This window comes from Scaptodrosophila lebanonensis, unplaced genomic scaffold (genome assembly GCF_003285725.1).
Source record: "Scaptodrosophila lebanonensis strain 11010-0011.00,11010-0021.00 unplaced genomic scaffold, SlebRS2 tig00000089-arrow-pilon, whole genome shotgun sequence".
NCBI classification, from domain to species: domain Eukaryota; kingdom Metazoa; phylum Arthropoda; class Insecta; order Diptera; family Drosophilidae; genus Scaptodrosophila; species Scaptodrosophila lebanonensis.
Genome location: NW_022060565.1, coordinates 3,636,659 through 3,655,756, shown reverse-complemented (window position 1 = coordinate 3,655,756; position 19,098 = coordinate 3,636,659). Strand labels below are relative to the sequence as shown.

General features: G+C 39.3%; 4 protein-coding genes across 4 annotated transcripts in view; 3 read left to right on the top strand and 1 right to left on the bottom strand.

The window, feature by feature from the left end:
- LOC115626675 (coiled-coil domain-containing protein CG32809) overlaps window positions 1-11,845 on the bottom strand; it is a 29,468-nt gene extending 17,623 nt beyond the window's left edge. The window contains exons 1-5 of the mRNA XM_030522101.1: window positions 11,707-11,845; window positions 10,212-10,382; window positions 9,673-9,726; window positions 9,427-9,569; window positions 8,737-9,351 (exon numbers count right to left, since the gene is read on the bottom strand). Of these exons, the coding sequence (XP_030377961.1) occupies window positions 8,737-9,351; window positions 9,427-9,569; window positions 9,673-9,726; window positions 10,212-10,317 (918 nt within the window). The 5' untranslated portion in view covers window positions 10,318-10,382; window positions 11,707-11,845. The remainder of the gene's footprint in view (window positions 1-8,736; window positions 9,352-9,426; window positions 9,570-9,672; window positions 9,727-10,211; window positions 10,383-11,706) is intronic.
- On the top strand, window positions 1,778-8,625 carry LOC115626676. The gene is made up of 5 exons (XM_030522102.1): window positions 1,778-2,349; window positions 5,871-5,964; window positions 6,186-6,306; window positions 6,709-6,930; window positions 7,648-8,625. The coding sequence occupies exons 1-5, from the start codon at window positions 1,788-1,790 to the stop codon at window positions 8,437-8,439; spliced, it is 1,791 nt and encodes a 596-aa protein (XP_030377962.1). The 5' UTR covers window positions 1,778-1,787; the 3' UTR covers window positions 8,440-8,625.
- A 602-nt stretch (window positions 11,846-12,447) lies between the features above and the next one.
- LOC115626828 lies at window positions 12,448-14,245 on the top strand. Its single transcript, XM_030522309.1, has 4 exons — window positions 12,448-12,624; window positions 12,720-12,928; window positions 13,000-13,195; window positions 13,258-14,245. The coding sequence occupies exons 1-4, from the start codon at window positions 12,546-12,548 to the stop codon at window positions 13,542-13,544; spliced, it is 771 nt and encodes a 256-aa protein (XP_030378169.1). The 5' UTR covers window positions 12,448-12,545; the 3' UTR covers window positions 13,545-14,245.
- Window positions 14,246-14,789: 544 nt separating this feature from the next.
- Window positions 14,790-18,122, top strand: LOC115626891 (trypsin eta). The gene is made up of 4 exons (XM_030522401.1): window positions 14,790-14,918; window positions 17,160-17,340; window positions 17,404-17,689; window positions 17,759-18,122. Exons 1-4 carry the CDS (start codon window positions 14,852-14,854, stop codon window positions 18,110-18,112), a joined length of 888 nt encoding a protein of 295 aa, XP_030378261.1. The 5' UTR covers window positions 14,790-14,851; the 3' UTR covers window positions 18,113-18,122.
- The last annotated feature ends 976 nt before the right edge of the window (window positions 18,123-19,098 follow it).

Genomic DNA, 19,098 nt, shown 5'->3' with positions numbered 1-19,098 from the left:
CCCTTCTACCCTTCTTAAAACCACATTAAAAAACCATTTATGTGTTCTTATAAGTTTCTAAGAATTGCATTTCTACCTATTTTTATAGCAAGCTAATTATTTCATTCGTAATACTAATTATAAATATTTTATTAGAAATTATAAAAAATTGTTAACTTTGGCGACGTGCTACCTAAACTTATATTAAGCTAACTTTATTTTTATTTTCAATGGAATATTCTTAGACACGATTTCACTAAACATTCTGGAATTAAAAAATGCTGTTTAGCATAGGAAGTGATTCAGGTTTTCAGGATCGAACTACGCAATGAAAACACATTTAATTGGATTCCAAAAACTTTGTTATAAAATTCAATTTCCATTCAAATTAATTTTTTGCTGAAAAAAAAATCTGAACAAACTAGTACTTATGTTTACAATTATTATAAAAGAATGTTTTTTTTTTATTTAGATACAGCTAAAGCTATGAAAATGTTTTCAAATAAAATACGGAAACTTTCTTTTCTAATCAAAAAGCCAGCTACCTATATTCTTTCCATTTAAGGTATTTGATTTGCTCGTATTTTAAAGTAATTTATTATATTTCTTAAAAGTTTAAGATATTTGATTTATTCGTTAATTTGTAATTTGTTATATTTCTTAAATGTTCGAAGGAAGATAACATTTGTCAGTCATATAGCTCTCGTTCTTAAACTTTCGAAATTAAAAAAGAAATAGAACATAAATATCAAAAGGCAATTCCAAAGTCTTTGTTTATGATCGAAATTTCTGACAATATGAATGAAGTCATTTGGACTTAATTGTTCGTCAATAACTTGTTAATGAACTGCAGGGTAACGATATTATGTTCAATAACAATTGACTTTGACAAAGACATGAAATGAAGGCTTGCATTTTTTCCCTCGCAATTCAAAAAAAAAAAATGAAGAAAAAAATCGCCTCTTGGCGAAGGGCATTACTTGCATTTTTCATCGGGCTGTTAACTTTCGAAGTGTAGTGTGCTCACACACACATATCCACAGACTTATTATGTACATGATGTGGGGGGAAATTCGTAAGCTGCCTTGGCGTTCAGTACTCGTACCATATACATAGATAGGTATAGCCTAGAACGGCCAAAGCCATATGCAAATCATTTCCGAGTTGGACTCGGCGAGCAATTAATTAGCAGAAGGCACACATAGCATTGCCGATTGTACAAACATCATTACATATGCGCTGGATGCTGTGATATACTCGTACCATAGCTTTGCTATACTATAGGTATGGTTGGCATGGGTTTGTGCTGGCTCCAATGGTGGGATGATTGCGAGCCCCTCTCTTCAGCGGAAAGCTTCCAAGCTATATCTGCAGTGCAAGTGGTGGCCCCAGTCGTGTTGCATTGAAACAGAAAGCTCTCGGCATCGCAACAACAACAACAACAATAACAACAACAGCAGCAGCAGCAGCAATAGTCTCAGTGAATCAAAACCTCAACCAGTTTCAATTTCAATACAACATTTTTACAACAATTTGTTACAACTGAGCGCGACGTGCGGCCCAGACGGACAGACAAGCAGACAGACATCAAGCTTTAATATTTGTTGTAATGTTGTTGTTGTTGTTGCTGCTGTTGTTATTGTTGCTGTAATTTTTGGCCCAACTGAGCTCAACTTTGGCGTTGCAATGCGTAGACGACAAGACCATCGCCACAGCGCGTTTTGCTAGTAAAGTGCGAGCCAGCGCCGCAATCGGACGTTACGAACGCGTTAAAAGTGAAGTAATTAATTCAGAGTCCAGCCCATAGGATGGGATCTTTGGATAATTTGGGATATATGATGGGGGCACTGCTGTTGGCGTCGCTAATAAGCGAGCATTTGGTCAGTGCCTGGAAACCCATCGATCCACCTCTGGGCAGCACTTCGTTCAGCCTAAAACAATCGCATCCGGGCGCCGAACTTGGCTCCGAGCTGGGCGCTCTGGGACCGGCCACCAGCTACTCCCAGTTCGATGCCCACAAGCAGGACGACGATGAGTTGTTGTTGCCCCGTTCGGCTGTTGTCAATGGGGTTGAGGGAGCGGCTGTTTCCTCGCTAACAGCACAACATCCCATTTCGTTCAACGACCATCTCGACGATCATTATGACTCGTATGCCAGCTTGGAGGATACCATTGGCAAGGACTCACCGTTGGGATTCACTCGCACGCCACTCTACGGCTCAGATCGGTGCAGCGTTAAGAAGTTCGCCTTCAATCACGATGGCGAGGTGGAATATGGAAATAAGTTGCCTGAACTGGATCAGTTCACGATGTGCTTCTGGATGCGCTTCACCAACCACAGTGGCGATCACGTATTGCTGACCTACGAGAGTAAGTAGTACTCTGTGGTAATACCTTTCCGGTACTTGTTTTGATCAGACATTTCCAAAAAAGAGCCACATACACACGTTTTGTTCTACAATCAGTTCCTCTAGGGCATATCACAACAGTTGATAGAATTCGGTAGGAACTGTTTTAGAATTAAATGCGAATTCGACAAGATGGTTTATTATCGCGATTTATAGCAACTTTTAACATTAATTCAAGTTTTGCTTTAAAAAGCTTAGGTTCGATTAAATACTGTTGCGGCTCACATTTAAAATTTATGTGAACTAATAGGGAAGTTTTAAATAGATATAGGGAATTCTTATCATGTAGAAATTAGAATATTAAAGCCCCAGACACTCTACATTTAATTGCGGTGCAGGTGATAAGAATTTAACATCGTATTCATGTTCATATCAGAAATTAATCGCTAGCTTCGGGATGCCGAAGCTTTTATACCCTTACGTTTGTTTGTTTTGTGTGATAGCTTTTAAAATCTTCTCATCATTGGTGCAACAACCAAATTTCGTTCCAGCTGATCGGATCTATGGCTGTTATATGATAACCATATGAGCATATTGTAATCATATTGGTTATGTATTAAGAAACATATGGATTTTTTAAAAATATCTGACCATTCCTATGTTGGAATATTATAATAAGCCCCTCAAATAGGAGTGTAACATTTGGTTTGATTGCTGCGGAAACTATGAAGTCGTTGCTGTTTATTTTCCAAATCGGCCAATAGTTCTTTAAATATTTGTGAAGTTTTCTGTTGGAAATTTAAATTTGATTTAAAACAAAAAGGGCTATATAGGGCTATAAAGATTCGTCTCATACTACTTATATAAATATATGGGATCCGTATCCTTCGGGACAAGTTGGATATTAGAGCAAATGCAATACACCCTTTGCAAGGATATACAAATTATTATGTTATGTTTTTGAGTCAAGTGTAAATGTGAGATTTTGAGACTGCATTTCATATTAAACACCCAAAAGGGGTAGCACGAACTTTTAACTAATCAGTTTTTGAGAGATTATTGCCATTAAAATAACAATAATGGTGATGAGAAATACGACTAAACAGGCCTTTAGTAATTCGTGCATTACATAAGACAAATATAAAACGATGCTCACACACACAGACTGATAACTGACAATATAGGCGAGACCTTCGCTTCACGAGTATATAGTAGTTGAGCTTAGGGGGCAATGGATTTTGTGGGCCACGCTCTAACGCTCGCACCTGGTCAGAAAGAAACAAAAAAGTGAAAGGAAGCCAACTTCCTGATGCGAATCGCTGTCGCTCCGCAAGCGGTCAAATAATGTTGAACGTTGATTGTTGATCGCCAGTTGATGCCTTGTTGTCAGAGAGAGCATCAACTGAACAAATCCAACAACCAAACAACCAGTCAACCCAACAACCGACTGAATTGAGCCGCGCACATTAGAAATGTGATGAGCTATACGCCTTAATCTTTCGGAGTCTATAAAGATGATCATCAAATGCTGCTGATTATGATGGTATTGATGATGATCTTTATTATGATGCGCTCTGATGTCGTGGCATCAACGTGCTGCTATATATGCACACATTTCGTTTTTCAACATCTTTCTTTTTCTTCTCTTTTTTTCTATTGAAAATTTTTCTACTGCCACACGGCTTAGCGGCGCTGTTGTTGTTGTTGTTGTTATTGCGGTCGCATTGCATAATCATCATTTTACCAGTTTCCAGCTAGTTGTTGTTATTGTTGTTGTTACTGTTGTCGCGGTCGCACTGCCTAAGTCGTTGTCGTTGCTGTAACTGTTTTTGTTTTTATTTTAGCATTTGACATAATTCCAAAGATGCAATGCTAGCGAAGCTCAATATGTCCAGCGAGCGATGCTGCCAGCCAGTGAGCAAGTAAGTCAGTCAGGTAGGGTGGCAGACTGGCAGGGTGGCCAGATGGGGTGGAGAGAGGGGCTGTTAAGCTGCCGGGAAGGCGCGAGCCAATTAACGGTCGGGCGTGCGCGCCCAACTTGTGTCGTCAATAGGAAATCGTTTGTCGTTGGTTTTTTTTTTTTAAATTTTTTCTTTTTTTATACTTATTATTTTCTTTTCAAAAATAAATAAATAAATAAACTTTCATTAATTGTGCTAACAGGATTGGGGTTTTAAGCTAAAAATAAATATGCAAATGCGCGACGGTGCCTAACAAATTGTTTGTTGCATTGCTTTTCCTGTTGGGCTGTATGTTGGCACTCATGTAACGCCAGCAAATCGCCTCACATGACCATGAGAGGATGCCACTGACCCCAACCAGAGAGATTACACATTCACACCTGCGCTTTGTGACTTGAGCTGCCAGCTTCACGATTGCCGCATCTCTATGTTGACACTTTCATTAAAGTGGTTTCCCCATTTCTCCAGAGCAGTCTAGGTACGCCTAGTAGGGGAAGTCATTCTCTTGGGTGTACTTGATACTAGAACGCTATATATCTTCAGCTACGGCATATCCTGGACTATTAGCACAATTACACCTAATTCTGTTTTTACATGGTTTGAAAATTAAAAATTTTATATATGGTTACACGACTTTATTCCATTTAGCACGATTCATTTTGCATATGATCAATGTCTTTTTTTACAAGGTTTTTTACACGATTTTTTTAGGTACCAATCTACCGTATAAAAACAGAATTAGGTGTATTTTGTACATCTAATTCTAAACATTTAGGCGGCTGCAGATATGAAACATAAATCGATATTGTGTCTATCAAATTGGCAAATATTTCATTTAAACTTTTCTTTTTTTATCTAATTTTTTCGTAACCTCTTGTTATACCCACATTTTTAATTTTAACATAGCATTTTAAGAGGGTCATACTTTTAAATATCTTGCAATTTAAAGGAAGCCACTAAACGCATGTTTTCCAACAACAAAATATTTGATTTTTAGTGTTTAACTATAGTGGCTACAATTGTTCTTTTTTTTTTTTTTTTAATTTTAGCTTGAAAGGTGACATCTTAAAGTTTTCCATGATAATAATATGGTATGATAACAATGGTTTCTATACTGTCTGGTTCATTAATAAACTCTGGTTTTATATGGGCGAACAACTGCGATCCCATTTTTATTTTTGGTTGAAAGACACATAGAATGATTTGCCACGATCGGTACTAAAGTTTTAGTTTTTGAACCTTAACTGCATTTCTTTTTTACTAGAAGTAGTCCGATTTTTTGGACCCCTATATTACTCAGTTTAAAGTTATATTGCTGCTTCTGTATTATTCCCATAGTTATATGAACACTATGTTGTTATTTTATAAGTCCATGTGCCAGTTAGCTCTTACTTTCGATGTGCTGTAGTTCCATAACAATTGTAGAATAATTAGCAACAAGTCATTAGACTAACTATTGGCTATTTGGAGCTTGCAAAGATTTCACAATGACATACAAATGCCATCAATGGCATTTGAACGTTTTATTTTTTTGTATTTTCCCACCTTTTTATTAATCGCACTCCATTTAATTTTCCCGCAGTACCAAAGGAACCGCGCGAGGTGCAAATCTGGGTCGCCAACGCGCGAAATTCCAGTTTTCTTTCGATGGCCATAAAAGGTCAGCAAGTGTACAGGTACGTTGACAATTGCATTGGAATAGTCAGCTAAAGAGGCGGTCGGTGAGGCTTTCAGTGCAATCAAGCAGTGACTGATTGATAGACAGACAGACCGATGGACTGACTGGCTGTTTGGCTGACTGACCGACTGACTCACTGAGTGGCTGGCTATCTGAACTATTACGTTGTCTATATGTCTCCATTTGAATGCGTCTCGATTCGGTTCCGTTGTCGCTTAGATTAAACTATCCGCTACGTAAGCGGCAATGGCATCACATGTGCAGCTCATGGAATGGCAAGACGGGCGAGTGGCAGGTCTGGCTTAAGGCGGAGCGCATTGGGCGTGGCTTTCACAATTCGGTGAGTAGAGGCTCAGCGCCAACAACAAAAAAGTCGAGCGGTAGTTTTCAATTACAGCACCGGCATTTTTTTCTGCTTTTGCTATTTTGCAATGATGCGACAACGAACAACAAGCAACGAGCAACGACCAACAGACAACCGACAACGACGGTAACTTGGGCGATGATTTTGCGGTGCAATGGTCGCTATTTGAGATTGGCTTAAGTAATTAAGCGAATTGCGTTATTAAGCTCGGACTTTTGCTTTCATCGCCACCGTCAAAGTTATTGCGGTTGCTCTTGTTTTTATTTATTATTGTAGCTGCTGTTGTTTTTTTGTTTTGCAGTTGCTAAGTTCACTTAAACTTTTTGCCATTTACTCAATCCACGAATGTTGTTATTGTTGTTGCATATGTTTTTGCAGTTAGTGGGCCATAAAATACCATCGAATGGCAAATTGCGTTCCGGCGGCGCCTCCGTAACCGGCGATGTAAGTCAGGGCCTCCATTTTGAGGTAACACTCATTCAAGTCTATCGCGTGGCTCTGAGCGCGGGCAAGGCGCATCGCGATCATAAGCACCATCATGCCCATCACTTCGATCACGAGGGTCAGGAACTATCGAGCACAACGCGTCCACCACCAGTGGTAAGTAATCTAGGGGATACTCTTTCTATTAAAACCTTTCGGAATACACACATTTTTTAAGGCTCTTCCGTTATTCAAATATTGCAAAAAGTAACCTAATTTTGTTTTGTTTTATAACAAACTTTGTTTATAGTTGTAGTTTAACATCATCGAAATTCATATTTGATGTTCTCAAGAGATAAAATTGTTGAGTGCATCATCAAGGATTGCACCACAACTCTACTTTGAAAGTTTCGCTAGATTTCGTATCACAGCTAAAAACTCGAGTGTAAAAAGTATAAGAGTATTCTCTCAATAGACTAGATTAGAAGTGTCGTAAGCCTCTTTTCTTTAGCTTGTAACTCCTAATTGTACCCGATACGATAAGCAATGGCCAAAGGTTTATTTACATCTTTCTAGCATTTTGTCATTCTCCTCTTATCTTATCTCAGTATCCATTTAGATAAGAGACCTGGAATGAATTGTAGCTTCCTGTTTGACACCCCTTTTTTGTATAGAGATAATAACTAACCAAGACATTTATCTTATCTCAGGCATAGCTTAAGCAAACATCCTGTTAATCATATTGATTACATATATTAGTGCCTTTTGATGATATGTATATGTTTGCGTCAAAAAGTAAAAAAAACCTATTGAATAACCCAGGGGCAGTATAAGATCTAATAGTATAACTGAATAAAAATTATTTATCCCTTTCCCTATATTCTCTGCGACTAGATCAATCGACCACAGCCAATGAATCAACTGTTGGCCAGTGGACAAATACCAACACGCGTGCGCATCAATCTGGCCAATCCACCTCAGGATCCATCGCAGGCTCAATTGCAATCGGGGCTGCCACAGGCGCTGCCATCGCCACAGCAGCAACAACAACAACAGGCCATCACTATCAATACTAACTTTGTAAACGGACAAATGAGCACCGGATCCCGTTTAATAGCGCAACAGCTTATCTCGCTTCCTGGTGCTAATCGCTTGCCACAGCCGCGTCGCCCCATTGGAGCAGCAACAAGCGGCGGCATAGCTGGTCCTTCGGGCGAGTTCCACATGCTGAGCAACTCGGCTAATGTGCAGTTCATTGACGAAACAGAGACCCATATTCAGTTCAAACGGGAGGCGGGTTCAAAGGCCGATAAGCGGCAAGCGAAGGGTGATGATGACGATGAGAAGAAGCTGCAGAAACGCGGTCTGGTTCTGCTCGATGATGGCTCTTTGGTTGACGATGGCCTCAATGCGGCGGATGAGGATTACAGCAAATACAATGGCCTGGCCGACTTTGGAGGGCAACAGTTTAAGCACGACCTAACGCAAAAAATGAATCTGGAGGAAGAGATCAGCACGCACGATCGTGAGCCCGCGGAAGAGGAGGTGAAGGCGGTAATGGCGCTCTGCAGCAGTTGCGATGCGGAGCCCTTCCAGGGAGCAATCGTGTTCGCCTGGAAGGATGTAAGCGACCGCATGAACAATGTGCTCAAGGGTTCCAGTGTGGGCACTTGCGGCAACTTTTAGTCGTGCTCCTGGCCAATGGAAAACGCTTTAACGCAGTGAGAGGCGCACGGTGGACTGATCAGTATAGGATGGAATGCCGTTTGCTTGCACTGCGCACACGCTTTATGTAAATTTCGTGTTCGAGTTACATTGTATAATAATAATTCGTATTTTATATATATAACTAATTTTTTTTTTTGCTGTCCATGTATGCATGTCTGTATGTTTGTTTGATGTAAGTAGTACCGTCGGGCAAGCCATGGAGGACAGGGTATGTTGGCCCTGTGTTAAATAAAAACAAACTCTATTTAAACTCACCTTCGACTTGTGTATGTGCTGATGTTTGTAGTCCGAATCGAACTCGGGCTCGCTAAAATAGCTCTGATCCTGATCCCAATGAGCCGGCGCCTGTGCCTGCGGCAAGGGTTGCGGTATGCCAGGACCGCCCGGCAAGATCTGTGGCGGTGCAGCCACCTCCGTCGACTCAAATAGGCGCAGCACAGACCGATCGCGTATTTCGCGCAAATGGGAGCGCACATCTTCGAGCTCGTAGAACATATCCTTGCTGGCATCGTGTATGTAGATCTTAACATTCGGCCCCTCCAAATAAGACATGGTAAGCTGGCGTGGAAAAGAGCGCACAAATAGGGCACGCACCGTGTCGATCGAGGTTATTTCGTTGGGCAACAGGGCGCGTTTCGTTTCCGAGCGATACTGTAGAAAGACCAGACCTAGTGGTCGCTCCAGTGTTTTAGAGGGTGTGCGGACCACGGGCAGCGATGAGCGTTGTTTGCCGCCACGTCGAAAGCCAGTGCTGGCCGTTTCCACCTCGGACATAATTCCGGGATCATCGTCGAAAAGTGGACCCTGATTGACGGGTGCATAGCCGCGCATTGGTTGATTCTTCTTATTCTTCTGTGCCCGTGTGCTCATCTAAAATTAATAAATATGTAATTAATGATAAATGAATACATTTATATACACATATATGTATAAAAATTAGCTTACTTCCAAGTCCATGGCACGTTGCTGCTGAGGCGCCATTTGATGTGGGTGTGGATGCTGTGACCCGCCATAGACGAGCATATCCCCACCAAGTGTGTGACGTCGTGGATCATCGCGACGCATGGCTCGGCGTCTTTCATCACCGCCTGCCAATATAAATACAAATTAATACCTCGTTCAATTGCTTGCGAATGTGGGTGTTGAATAGGAGGAGGCGAGGAAGTGGGAGATAGAAGTTATTTTTATTACCTTGCTCATTGGGCGGCATGCGTCCTGATTTATTCTCATTTTGCCAGTCTTCTTCTGCAAGGCACAAAGCAATACCGTTAGTTGCGCTCAATGACATGAAAAGCAATATAACTTTAATTTATGCAATGAGCCGGGAATTGCTTCGAACATTGCAATGAATTTTAAAGTGCGCCTGCCTGCCTGCACACAAAAAACGCACAAGCACAAACGAACAAACCTACACACACAGATACGAAAATACAAGAAATCGCAGCAGTAACATCAGAAGTTTTTTAGCTGGCAATGCTGGCGCAGCTCGAACAACACTGCCTGCGAATGCCTTGCGTGTATGGGGGAGTGTATGGGTGTGTGTGTGCATTAATTGTGCAAAAGGCGGTGGCTGCATTGGCATGCCCAAAATTTGTTTGGTCACACTGACGGCGAAAGGCAACTGCACTGTGTATGTACTATGTATATGTATGTGTACACAACTGCAGATTTTTGATAAATAAGTTTCTTATTTCCTTTTGTGTAACTAAGCTGCGTAATTTTGCACTTACCTCCTTCGCGTCCTTTGCGTTTTTTCTTTGATGATGAGCTGCCACTGCCACTACTGCTTTGATTTGTTGCAGCGCTTTTATCTTTGCTTTTCCAACGAATTAACATTTTAACGTTACGGCTATTGTGCCTGGTGTTATTATTGTTGTTAAACGTTTCTTATTTGTTGTCTCCTTGATGGACAAGCAATTATTTATTTAGACACGAATTGGGAGCGCTGCAAATTAAGCGCGCATGATTGCAAAAAATGCTAAGAAAATATCAAGCGGATGTTTATGTATGCAAGCATAGTATGCGTGTGTGCTTTTCTGTATGTTTGTATGCATGTTTGCTTTTGGGCATTGTTTACATTGCGTGCCGGCAGGCAAGATACATATTTATATGTATGTATGTACATACATTTGTATGTATGTTTGTATGCCTATGTGTTGCTAATGCTGGTGGGTGAGGAGGAATCTCTGAGTTGACGACGACATATAGCCGAATGGGCATGGACAACATGGGACAGACGATTTATTTGTCCCCATCATCGTCGTTATCGTGCGCACACTCAGCATTGTCAGGAAAAAGCAGCAAACCTCCTGCCATGACATCAGCAGCTGTTTGCTTGTTTCTGCTGTTATTTGATTTGACTTTTGAAGCCACTGAACTTTTCGCTTTAAAAGCAAGAGAAACGACCGACACCCACACATGTGCATGCAGTGCGCACCAGAAGAGTCCTGTGGGCCCAGTCACAGCAATAGGAAAAATCGACACCCTCTGCTGGCCGGCCCGTTGCCCGACGAATCCCTTTACACTCGTTCGGCGTTTTTGCTAATCGGAGATCGAGCTCGGCCCCTACACGAATGAAGGAAGCTGCTGTTGGGATGATGCTCCGATGCGACTTTACATTAACTTGGGCTATATGTACATACACACATACATAGATGTGTGTAGATGGGCTTTTGGCCTAATATTTTTGTTGTTGCTTTTTGGCAGCTGCACAAATTCAGGTGCTTGACATGAAGTTGGGTTGATTTAATTAAATATACAAAAATGCTGCCTGCTTGTGTCCTGTTTTGTGCATGAAAAATGTTTTCGGTGAGGATACACACACATAGCCATACACATTTTTACACATCTACGTATATACATGTTAGGTGCGTCTGTGTTGGAATTACTTGCATACACACACATATAAACTTATGTATACAATTCAACCTAAAGCACAACGTTCCATTAGCTTTTATAGCTTTATTTCTCAGAATGAATGTGTATGGCATAAAACGAATTCAAATATATGTATGTATGTGCATATCCATATTCATGTGTATGTACGTTGTGTATATTTGTATGTACACTCTACATACATATTTATGCAGCAGAGAAATGTGCAACGTATATTTTTTTACTTGTAATATGTGTACATTTGTATGTGCACAGTTATAATGCGTGGGCGCAGGTGCGCACCATATATAAAATTGATGAATATTTTTTACTCATTAGCTATGCACCCACTTTATGATTTATCCATTAGGACTTTATGCGGCACTCACGATTCAAAGGATTTTATTTTAATAACGTATATACATAAATGCGCGTATTAAAGAGTTACTGTGATACTGCCATGGCCGGTTGGGTGTGCACTTGACGTTTTAGATTTAACGGTGTTCTAATCTCGTCTTTACATGGTTCACCGTCGGCCGTGGTATGTGACCGCTTTTAAAAACCGTTCGATACGTTTTAATACACAGCACGACAGCAAAAATATTTCTGGTATATCAGAAAAGCGTTTCCGCCCTAAATTGTACGCGGGCTATTTTCAAAGCGCATGCGTTAGCGCGCTCAGTGCTGCCAGTTTGCCAACGGCAATTGTAATTATTACACAGTCGTGTTTATATATTTCAAAATCAACGACGATTGCAAAAAGCTTTGCACAATCGGTGGATGGTGTTGAGTGTAGAAAGTTAGAATGACTTAATTTTATAAATGGCAAGTCGAGTCAACGTTGTTATGGAAGTGTCGCATCGACTACTAATAACAATAAAATTGTTTTTGAATAATATTAAATTGCACCGGAATGTAAAAAAAATCGCGATAGTCTCAGCCACAGTAGTTCGCGCTGCAACTGTAATTAGTGATGCACGATGACCATACTCGTGACTGATGGTAGTCATCGAATAAATAATCGATAAGTGCATAAGTTGCACACCTGCCAGCTGTTGTTTATCGCCCCACCTAGCTTGGGTGTGTGCATTTACTTGAGCGTGTTTTATTTGTTTATGTATATAGATTTTAATTAAAAGTGCGTTGTTTTTTCCTCCAATTGTATTAAATACATAGCGTTGGTGTTCAAAATGCGCAATTTTGGCAAGCAGCAGTCCCAAGACACCACTGACAGTGGTGTGGAGAAAGGCGACTATCCGCGTACGACAAGTAAGTGACGCACAGCACACCCAAAGAATTTTCTTTTTGGAGCACCGAACATCCAGTGGTGTTTACATCTGGCTTTTGGTTAATGTTACTTGCAGATGGTGTAGTCTTTGGAGCAATTGTGACTTTCGTGAGCTTTTTCGTGCTCATGATGTCTTTCTGTTCGCCCTATTGGATTGAATCGTACGAGGAGACACGCAGCAGCTTTAAAAATATGGGCATCTGGCAATATTGTTTTAAGAACTTTGTTTATCCAAAATATCAATTTCCCAAGCAATTTACAGGCTGTCACAACATATTTTCGCATGTAAGTAATCCCTGGGGGTAAGGGTGTGTGTGGGTTGAAATGTAATACTAATCGTCGAAATTCTCTTCCAGGAATATTATGTTATACGTGAATATTTGCTACCTGGTTGGCTTATGGCCGTACAGGCTTTTGTCACCATGTCCTTCATCATTGTGTTTTTTGTGCTGGCCATACTCTCGCTCACAATTATTCGCTTGCCCCTAAAGCCTGTGTTGCAGTACGAATGGTTGCTGGTGCGCCTTTCCTATTTGGGCACGGCCATATCATGTATGTTTGAATGGACAAAATTGCATAAACTTAGTAACTCAGGCTTTACTTTTTTCCCACAGCGCTCTTTATGTTCCTCGCCATTTGTATATTTGGTGGCTGTGCGTACCGTCGCGACTGGCTCATGTATCCAAAGTTCAATGTGCTCAGCTGGTCGTATGCACTGGCGGTGGTCTCGTTCATGCTGCTTGGCTTGGCCGCTTTAATACTGCACCGTGAGGCCCGTCAGGCGTATGATGCACGGGGCGAGCAAAAGAATTTGGTGATGCAGATGGAAATGCAGGAGCCAGGTTATCAGCCACCTCGTCATCATCAAAGCCAATCGCGTAGTCTGCAGGGCTACATATAAAAAGCTAATGTAGCGTTTCCTGCAACTGCAGCAACGAAACTTCATTGCATTCCATTTTATTGTAATAATTTTTCTTATTCGTAGCCTTAGATTTGCGTCTCTCTATACATATTTTTTTTGGTCTTCTATCAATCAACTTTTTCATCTTCTACATATCTGTTTATAGAATCTCTGTAATTAATGCCGTCCCCCAAAAAATCGTATTACGTACTTTTGATCAAAAGTGCCTTACAACTTTTCTAGTGCAAATTTTTTATACTTATACAAACTTACAAATATTACTTGTAGTCTCCTATAGCCCATAGATATGTACGTATAGATATCTGTGTGGCATCAGAACGGCCGTCCAAAACCTTTTACAATATATGAATAACACACACACAAAATGTAATTTAAAGCATTTAGTAAAAACAAAAAGGGCTCTCACACTTGATCTGTTAAAGTCTTATTAAGTACATAGCCAAATTAAATTAGCCTTTGCAAAAATCATTCAAACAAGAGCTTACCTTTAGCAATATTAACTAAGACGAAAGTACGATCTGTTATGACTGCCCTAAATAGTTATACATATTAATTGTATATTAATAGTATCTCTCGATATTGTTGCTCGAATAACAAACGAACCAAAACGACGTACACATTTTCATGTAATGCATATCAACACAAAATTATGAATAAAAATATGTATACAATAATATTGATCTGAAGGAGAGATGTTTCGTATTCGTGTTGCTGTCAACTACAATTATACGCGATATGATTGTTGAGTTATTTGTTGCTGGTTGCTGTTAGCTACTATCTTGCCTAAGTTTTGCTGATATTGTGCGCCACTGATTTGGCAATTGGTATTACAATCAGTGTTATTAATTTAGCCTTTTCTGCCGCCAGTTTTAGCGTCTCCCAAAGCTCATTATGTTAAAAACATGAAATATTTCTATTTATATTAATAATCCTTAAGAGATTGAGATAGATAAAAAATTACTTTTTACCATATTTCTCATGGTCGGTTAAAGTTATAAGTTTTTTCCTTTGCAGAAACCAAAGAGTTTCTTTAGTAAGATTATTGTGGCACGCCTATTTACTATCTTCCTTGGAGTTTTATAAAATCCCATCTAGCTTTTTTAGACGGCCAGAAACCTACAGCACTGATGAGAGCTGATCATTATGTCGATGTGCTTGAAATAGGTTGCTCTTGTTTGCGACTTCAGTGCGAAGCAGGTGTCACCAGGGCCTAGTTGTGACTAATAGTATAAGTTTTTTTTTTAAAGTTGCATTATTTGTTTAAATTTTGTGTGCATCCAATAAAGATGCGTAGTGTATATTTAGGGAGTGTATGTTGTATATTCTCTTTGCTGCTGATTTTTGGCAAAACGTGTAAGAAAATTCACATATAGAGGTTACTATTTGAATTAAATTCTTATAAATGTATCGCCTTCTTCTGTTTCTACAAACTACATATGTTCGTATGAGTTCATGGGAAAATGCTAAAGATAAGCTTTTGCTTGTCTAGTTTGGTGACAACTTTTAAAAGCAACGGGATTATTTGAATATAGTTGTTGTTTAAATATAAAAAATATCCCCTCCAAAGGTGGGGTGATTATATAAACTGTAAATATTATATCTAATTATAATAATCTATATTATATCTAAACCGTTAATGGCATGTCTTGTATTTTTCATAATTAAAAAAAAAAACAAGTTGGGATATTTTTTTAGATTACAAGCTCAACGAAGTAAGATAATTTATTTACATATAATTTACGAAACAAAACTATTATTATTAGATAGTATGTTTTTGATCAATTTAAAAATTACGATGGGCTGATAAAAGCATATTTACGAAACATAACTTTTTATTATTAGGCAGTCTGTTTTTGGAAAATTTAAATATTAAAAGCATACACCCATAAAAGAATGCAAACAAATTAAATTACAAATGACATTCAAAATGATTACAGAAATATTAGCTGTGTATTTCTATTATTATTTTTTTAATGTTTAATTAATTTAATTTAATAATTTAATATTTAATATATGTTACAAAATCCAAATAGAGCTACATAGTTCCATTTCTAAATACATGAATTTCAAGAATTTCAAGAGTATTAAATATACAAGTATGTTATAAATATTAGAGCTTTTCAATAGGCTATTATCCGGTTTAAGAGAAATGATTAATCTGACCAGGTCTTAAGTTTTCGTCAAAAGGATTTAAATTTCTCTTGGTTTATAATTTCTCTCATAATTTTTATTTTTCCTGTAAATAATTCAATGTTCTAATTTAAATCAAATTTTAAAATGAAGATAAAGAATAGCAATTAGAATGCTTAGTAACATCTGAGAAGTATACTATAATATAGTATTCAATGCTTTGTTGGGGAATTTCTCTCGTTCTTTGAAACGGATAATACCGAATATATCTGTTTTTAATCCTTTTTTCTGGCTAGTTCTGAATTTTGATTCTGTTTAAATAGCTTGTATTTAGGTGTTCCTTAAGATCGAATCGTTTTCATTTGGATTCGACCACAAGTGGTTTCATTACTGGGTTATGGGCGAGTCGAGTTAGAGTAATAAGGAGTGCTATTTACGATGCATAGTTCAATGATAAAATAAATAATTAATAATTTGTGAATTAATTTTCCGAATTATTTGGATCGAAATGCAGAGCGCGTCCGTATGTTTGCAACTACAGACTTACATATGTATGTATTTATGCTCTAGGGAGAACCATCTTTTACCATGTTTACATACTATATGTACGTATGAACTTAGTTCTGTTGTGTTTATCTAAACGCACTAATGAGAGGAATGTACTTAGCTGAGCAGCTTCTCTGACATTTTAGTTTCGTTGTTCTGGTAGCAATTGGTAATGTTACAATTGACAAAAGATACGCGGTTGTACTTTATCGGGGCAGCAACCAACAAACACAAAAGTCAGACAGAGTCAAAAGAGTTTTAATCATCGCTTGTTCGGGCTACAACAAACCGGAAATTGGGGTAATTAGTATGCACCAGATAGCGAGGCAAGGTCGTTAATGGAAACTTTTGTCGGCAACTGTCCACAAACGGACAGGCAACGAAATGCAATTTGCTCAATATTTTCATCAATATGACGAGTCGAGCCATGTCCGTCTGTCTGTGTGAACGCAAGGATCTCGAAAAGTATACGAGATAGAATAACCAAACTAGTTATGCATACTCCCCTAAGTCCAACAAAGGAAAAGTTTGTGTTTTTCTTTCTGTTCGAAGAACCCGCTAGCAATGTTAATATCTATATAAGTATATTCATGAAAAAAAAGTTAGGTTCAGAAACTCGTAATTTGTGAGAATGTTTGAACATCTCTTGACCAAAAGAATGTTAATGTAACTGTTTTCATTTAAATTGATTCCTAAGCGCTTCTTTTTTTTTGTGCTTTACCATTATTGAGCACTATACTAAGGGAAGAATTGATATAATTAGGCAGCGAAACTTTACTTTGGGAATTCATATTCCTCGTCGACCTAGTTACAAATATTTCCTGCGAAAAATTGCGCCCGTTCTATTATTATTCTACAATATATCTCCCCATGACTTTATTTTGATTGAAACAATGCATTAACTACGCTTTTTGATAGCTTCAGAGCAGCACCAAGAGCCGCGCATCATCAATGGCACCGTGGCGAACGTGGATGAGACAAAGCACGTCGTCTCCATACGGCTGCGAAAGCACGACAATAACTTTGGCAGCGGGCACATATGTGGCGGTTCGTTAATAGGACTCAACAAGGTCCTGACAGCGGCCCATTGCCTATACGAGTGAGTAGAGCAACGATTTGTATGGCTATCTGTGATAGTTCAATAATTTCGCTGTTTCCCTAGTAATGCGCGAAAGCGTTACCGTAAGGCCCACGAATTCATTGTGGTGATGGGCACACAGAATCGCTTCGAGCGCGTTAACGGCACAATTGTGTCCGAGGTCAGATCCATAGCCTTCATGAACACCTTCAGTCCGGACAGTATGCGTGACGATGTTGGTCTGATGTTTCTCAGAACGGGACTGGTGCCCAACCGCACCCACCTCTCTGTAGCGCCCATTGAGATGAGCGTTGAACCAACCCCGGTGGGGGCCACATGCCAAGTGGCTGGCTGGGGTCGCACCGAAGAGGTACGTTGATAGCAGAGGGAGGGAGATGGAGATGGAGAAAGAGAGAGATAATCTATAATTTATTTGCAGAGCATGCTGTCCAATGTGCTGATGATCGCCAACGTCAGCATCATACGCCGCCAGACCTGTCGCGCGATCTATGGCACTGGACTGCTGCCGGGAATGCTGTGCGCTGGTCGTCTCCAGGGCGGTACTGACTCCTGCCAAGGAGATTCTGGCGGTCCGCTGGTACACGAGGGTCGCATAGTTGGCGTCGTTTCCTGGGGCTATGGCTGCGCCGAGCCGGGCCTCCCAGGCGTCTATGTGGACATACAATACTATCATAAATGGATCGAGGAGCGCAATGGAGGCGTTCATTTACATCTGTGGTCGTGGCTGTTGCTGTTGCCAGTACTGTGTGCTTGCGTCGCTCTGAAAAACTAACTTAGCTTACTCTTACGACATATACATACATACTTGTATGTATTTTTATATAATTCTATTAAAGGTAATTTTAATACCGATAATATGAACGTTTATTGTTCTTATTGGAAAGCACTCAAGCCACAGTTGTAGCGAACTTGTAACAATATAAGGAATTACAGTGCAGTACATTTCAGAAACGTTAAGAAACGCTATAAAGTTGAAATTAATAGAATACGTATGTACTTGTATATCAGAGATCTTATATCTCGATATTGCGTCTACTCCTTTAGGGGTTTGCGTCCATATCTATGCAGGGGCGTAGGCACTTTTTTCAAAAGGGGGTGCCAAAGAATTTAAATTTTGATTTAATAAATATATATGATTAATAGAAATAAATAATAATATGATTAATAGAAAAATGTCAACAAGGAAGTCCTAATTTAAATCTGAAGCAATAGTCTAGGAAACAAAGAAAGCAGAACGCAACTTTTACTCAGCCCATAGCCGTTTGCTAGAAGTTTGAAGTTATATAGAGTATATTAACATCTTTAGTTATGTTGCTAACATGTTTGATTAACTTTTTGAAAACTACCAGCACTGAGATCAATAACTACTTGATTTTAAAATATGTTGCTTCATGGTCCCATGGACAGACGATACTCTCAATTTCAGCTACAATTTTTTTTATTAAGTCATAGATATAATTTACAATAAAATATGTTCGTAGTTATTGTACGTTGAAAACATCTATATCACTAGCTTTGAAGTCCAAGTCTGCTTCTGTTTCTTCATAGATTTATAAAAAGAAAAGCCTTTCTTAAAGTTAAGTTAAGGTTTTCATTTAGAAATTATAATTTTCTATGCATGCGAACGAAATAGATAAACTTCTATAAAACATATATGCATGGCCGTACCAAGGGGGGTGCAAAGCGGGCAGCTGTCCCCCCTAGATTCTGAGCGGACCAAAAATTTTGCAGACAAATTTGAATTTGTGCCCCATTGTA

Excerpts from the sequence above, each read along its gene's own strand:
- LOC115626891 (XM_030522401.1), top strand. The coding sequence starts at position 14,852 with ATGCGTAGTGTATATTTAGGGAGTGTATGTTGTATATTCTCTTTGCTG. Across the intron at positions 14,919-17,159 it reads GCTGATTTTTGGCAAAACGT|CTTCAGAGCAGCACCAAGAG; the intron begins GTAAGAAAATTC and ends GCTTTTTGATAG. Across the intron at positions 17,341-17,403 it reads GCGGCCCATTGCCTATACGA|TAATGCGCGAAAGCGTTACC; the intron begins GTGAGTAGAGCA and ends CTGTTTCCCTAG.
- LOC115626676 (XM_030522102.1), top strand. The coding sequence starts at position 1,788 with ATGGGATCTTTGGATAATTTGGGATATATGATGGGGGCACTGCTGTTG. Across the intron at positions 2,350-5,870 it reads CGTATTGCTGACCTACGAGA|TACCAAAGGAACCGCGCGAG; the intron begins GTAAGTAGTACT and ends ATTTTCCCGCAG. Across the intron at positions 5,965-6,185 it reads AAAGGTCAGCAAGTGTACAG|ATTAAACTATCCGCTACGTA; the intron begins GTACGTTGACAA and ends GTTGTCGCTTAG.
- LOC115626828 (XM_030522309.1), top strand. The coding sequence starts at position 12,546 with ATGCGCAATTTTGGCAAGCAGCAGTCCCAAGACACCACTGACAGTGGT. Across the intron at positions 12,625-12,719 it reads CGACTATCCGCGTACGACAA|ATGGTGTAGTCTTTGGAGCA; the intron begins GTAAGTGACGCA and ends TGTTACTTGCAG. Across the intron at positions 12,929-12,999 it reads GTCACAACATATTTTCGCAT|GAATATTATGTTATACGTGA; the intron begins GTAAGTAATCCC and ends ATTCTCTTCCAG.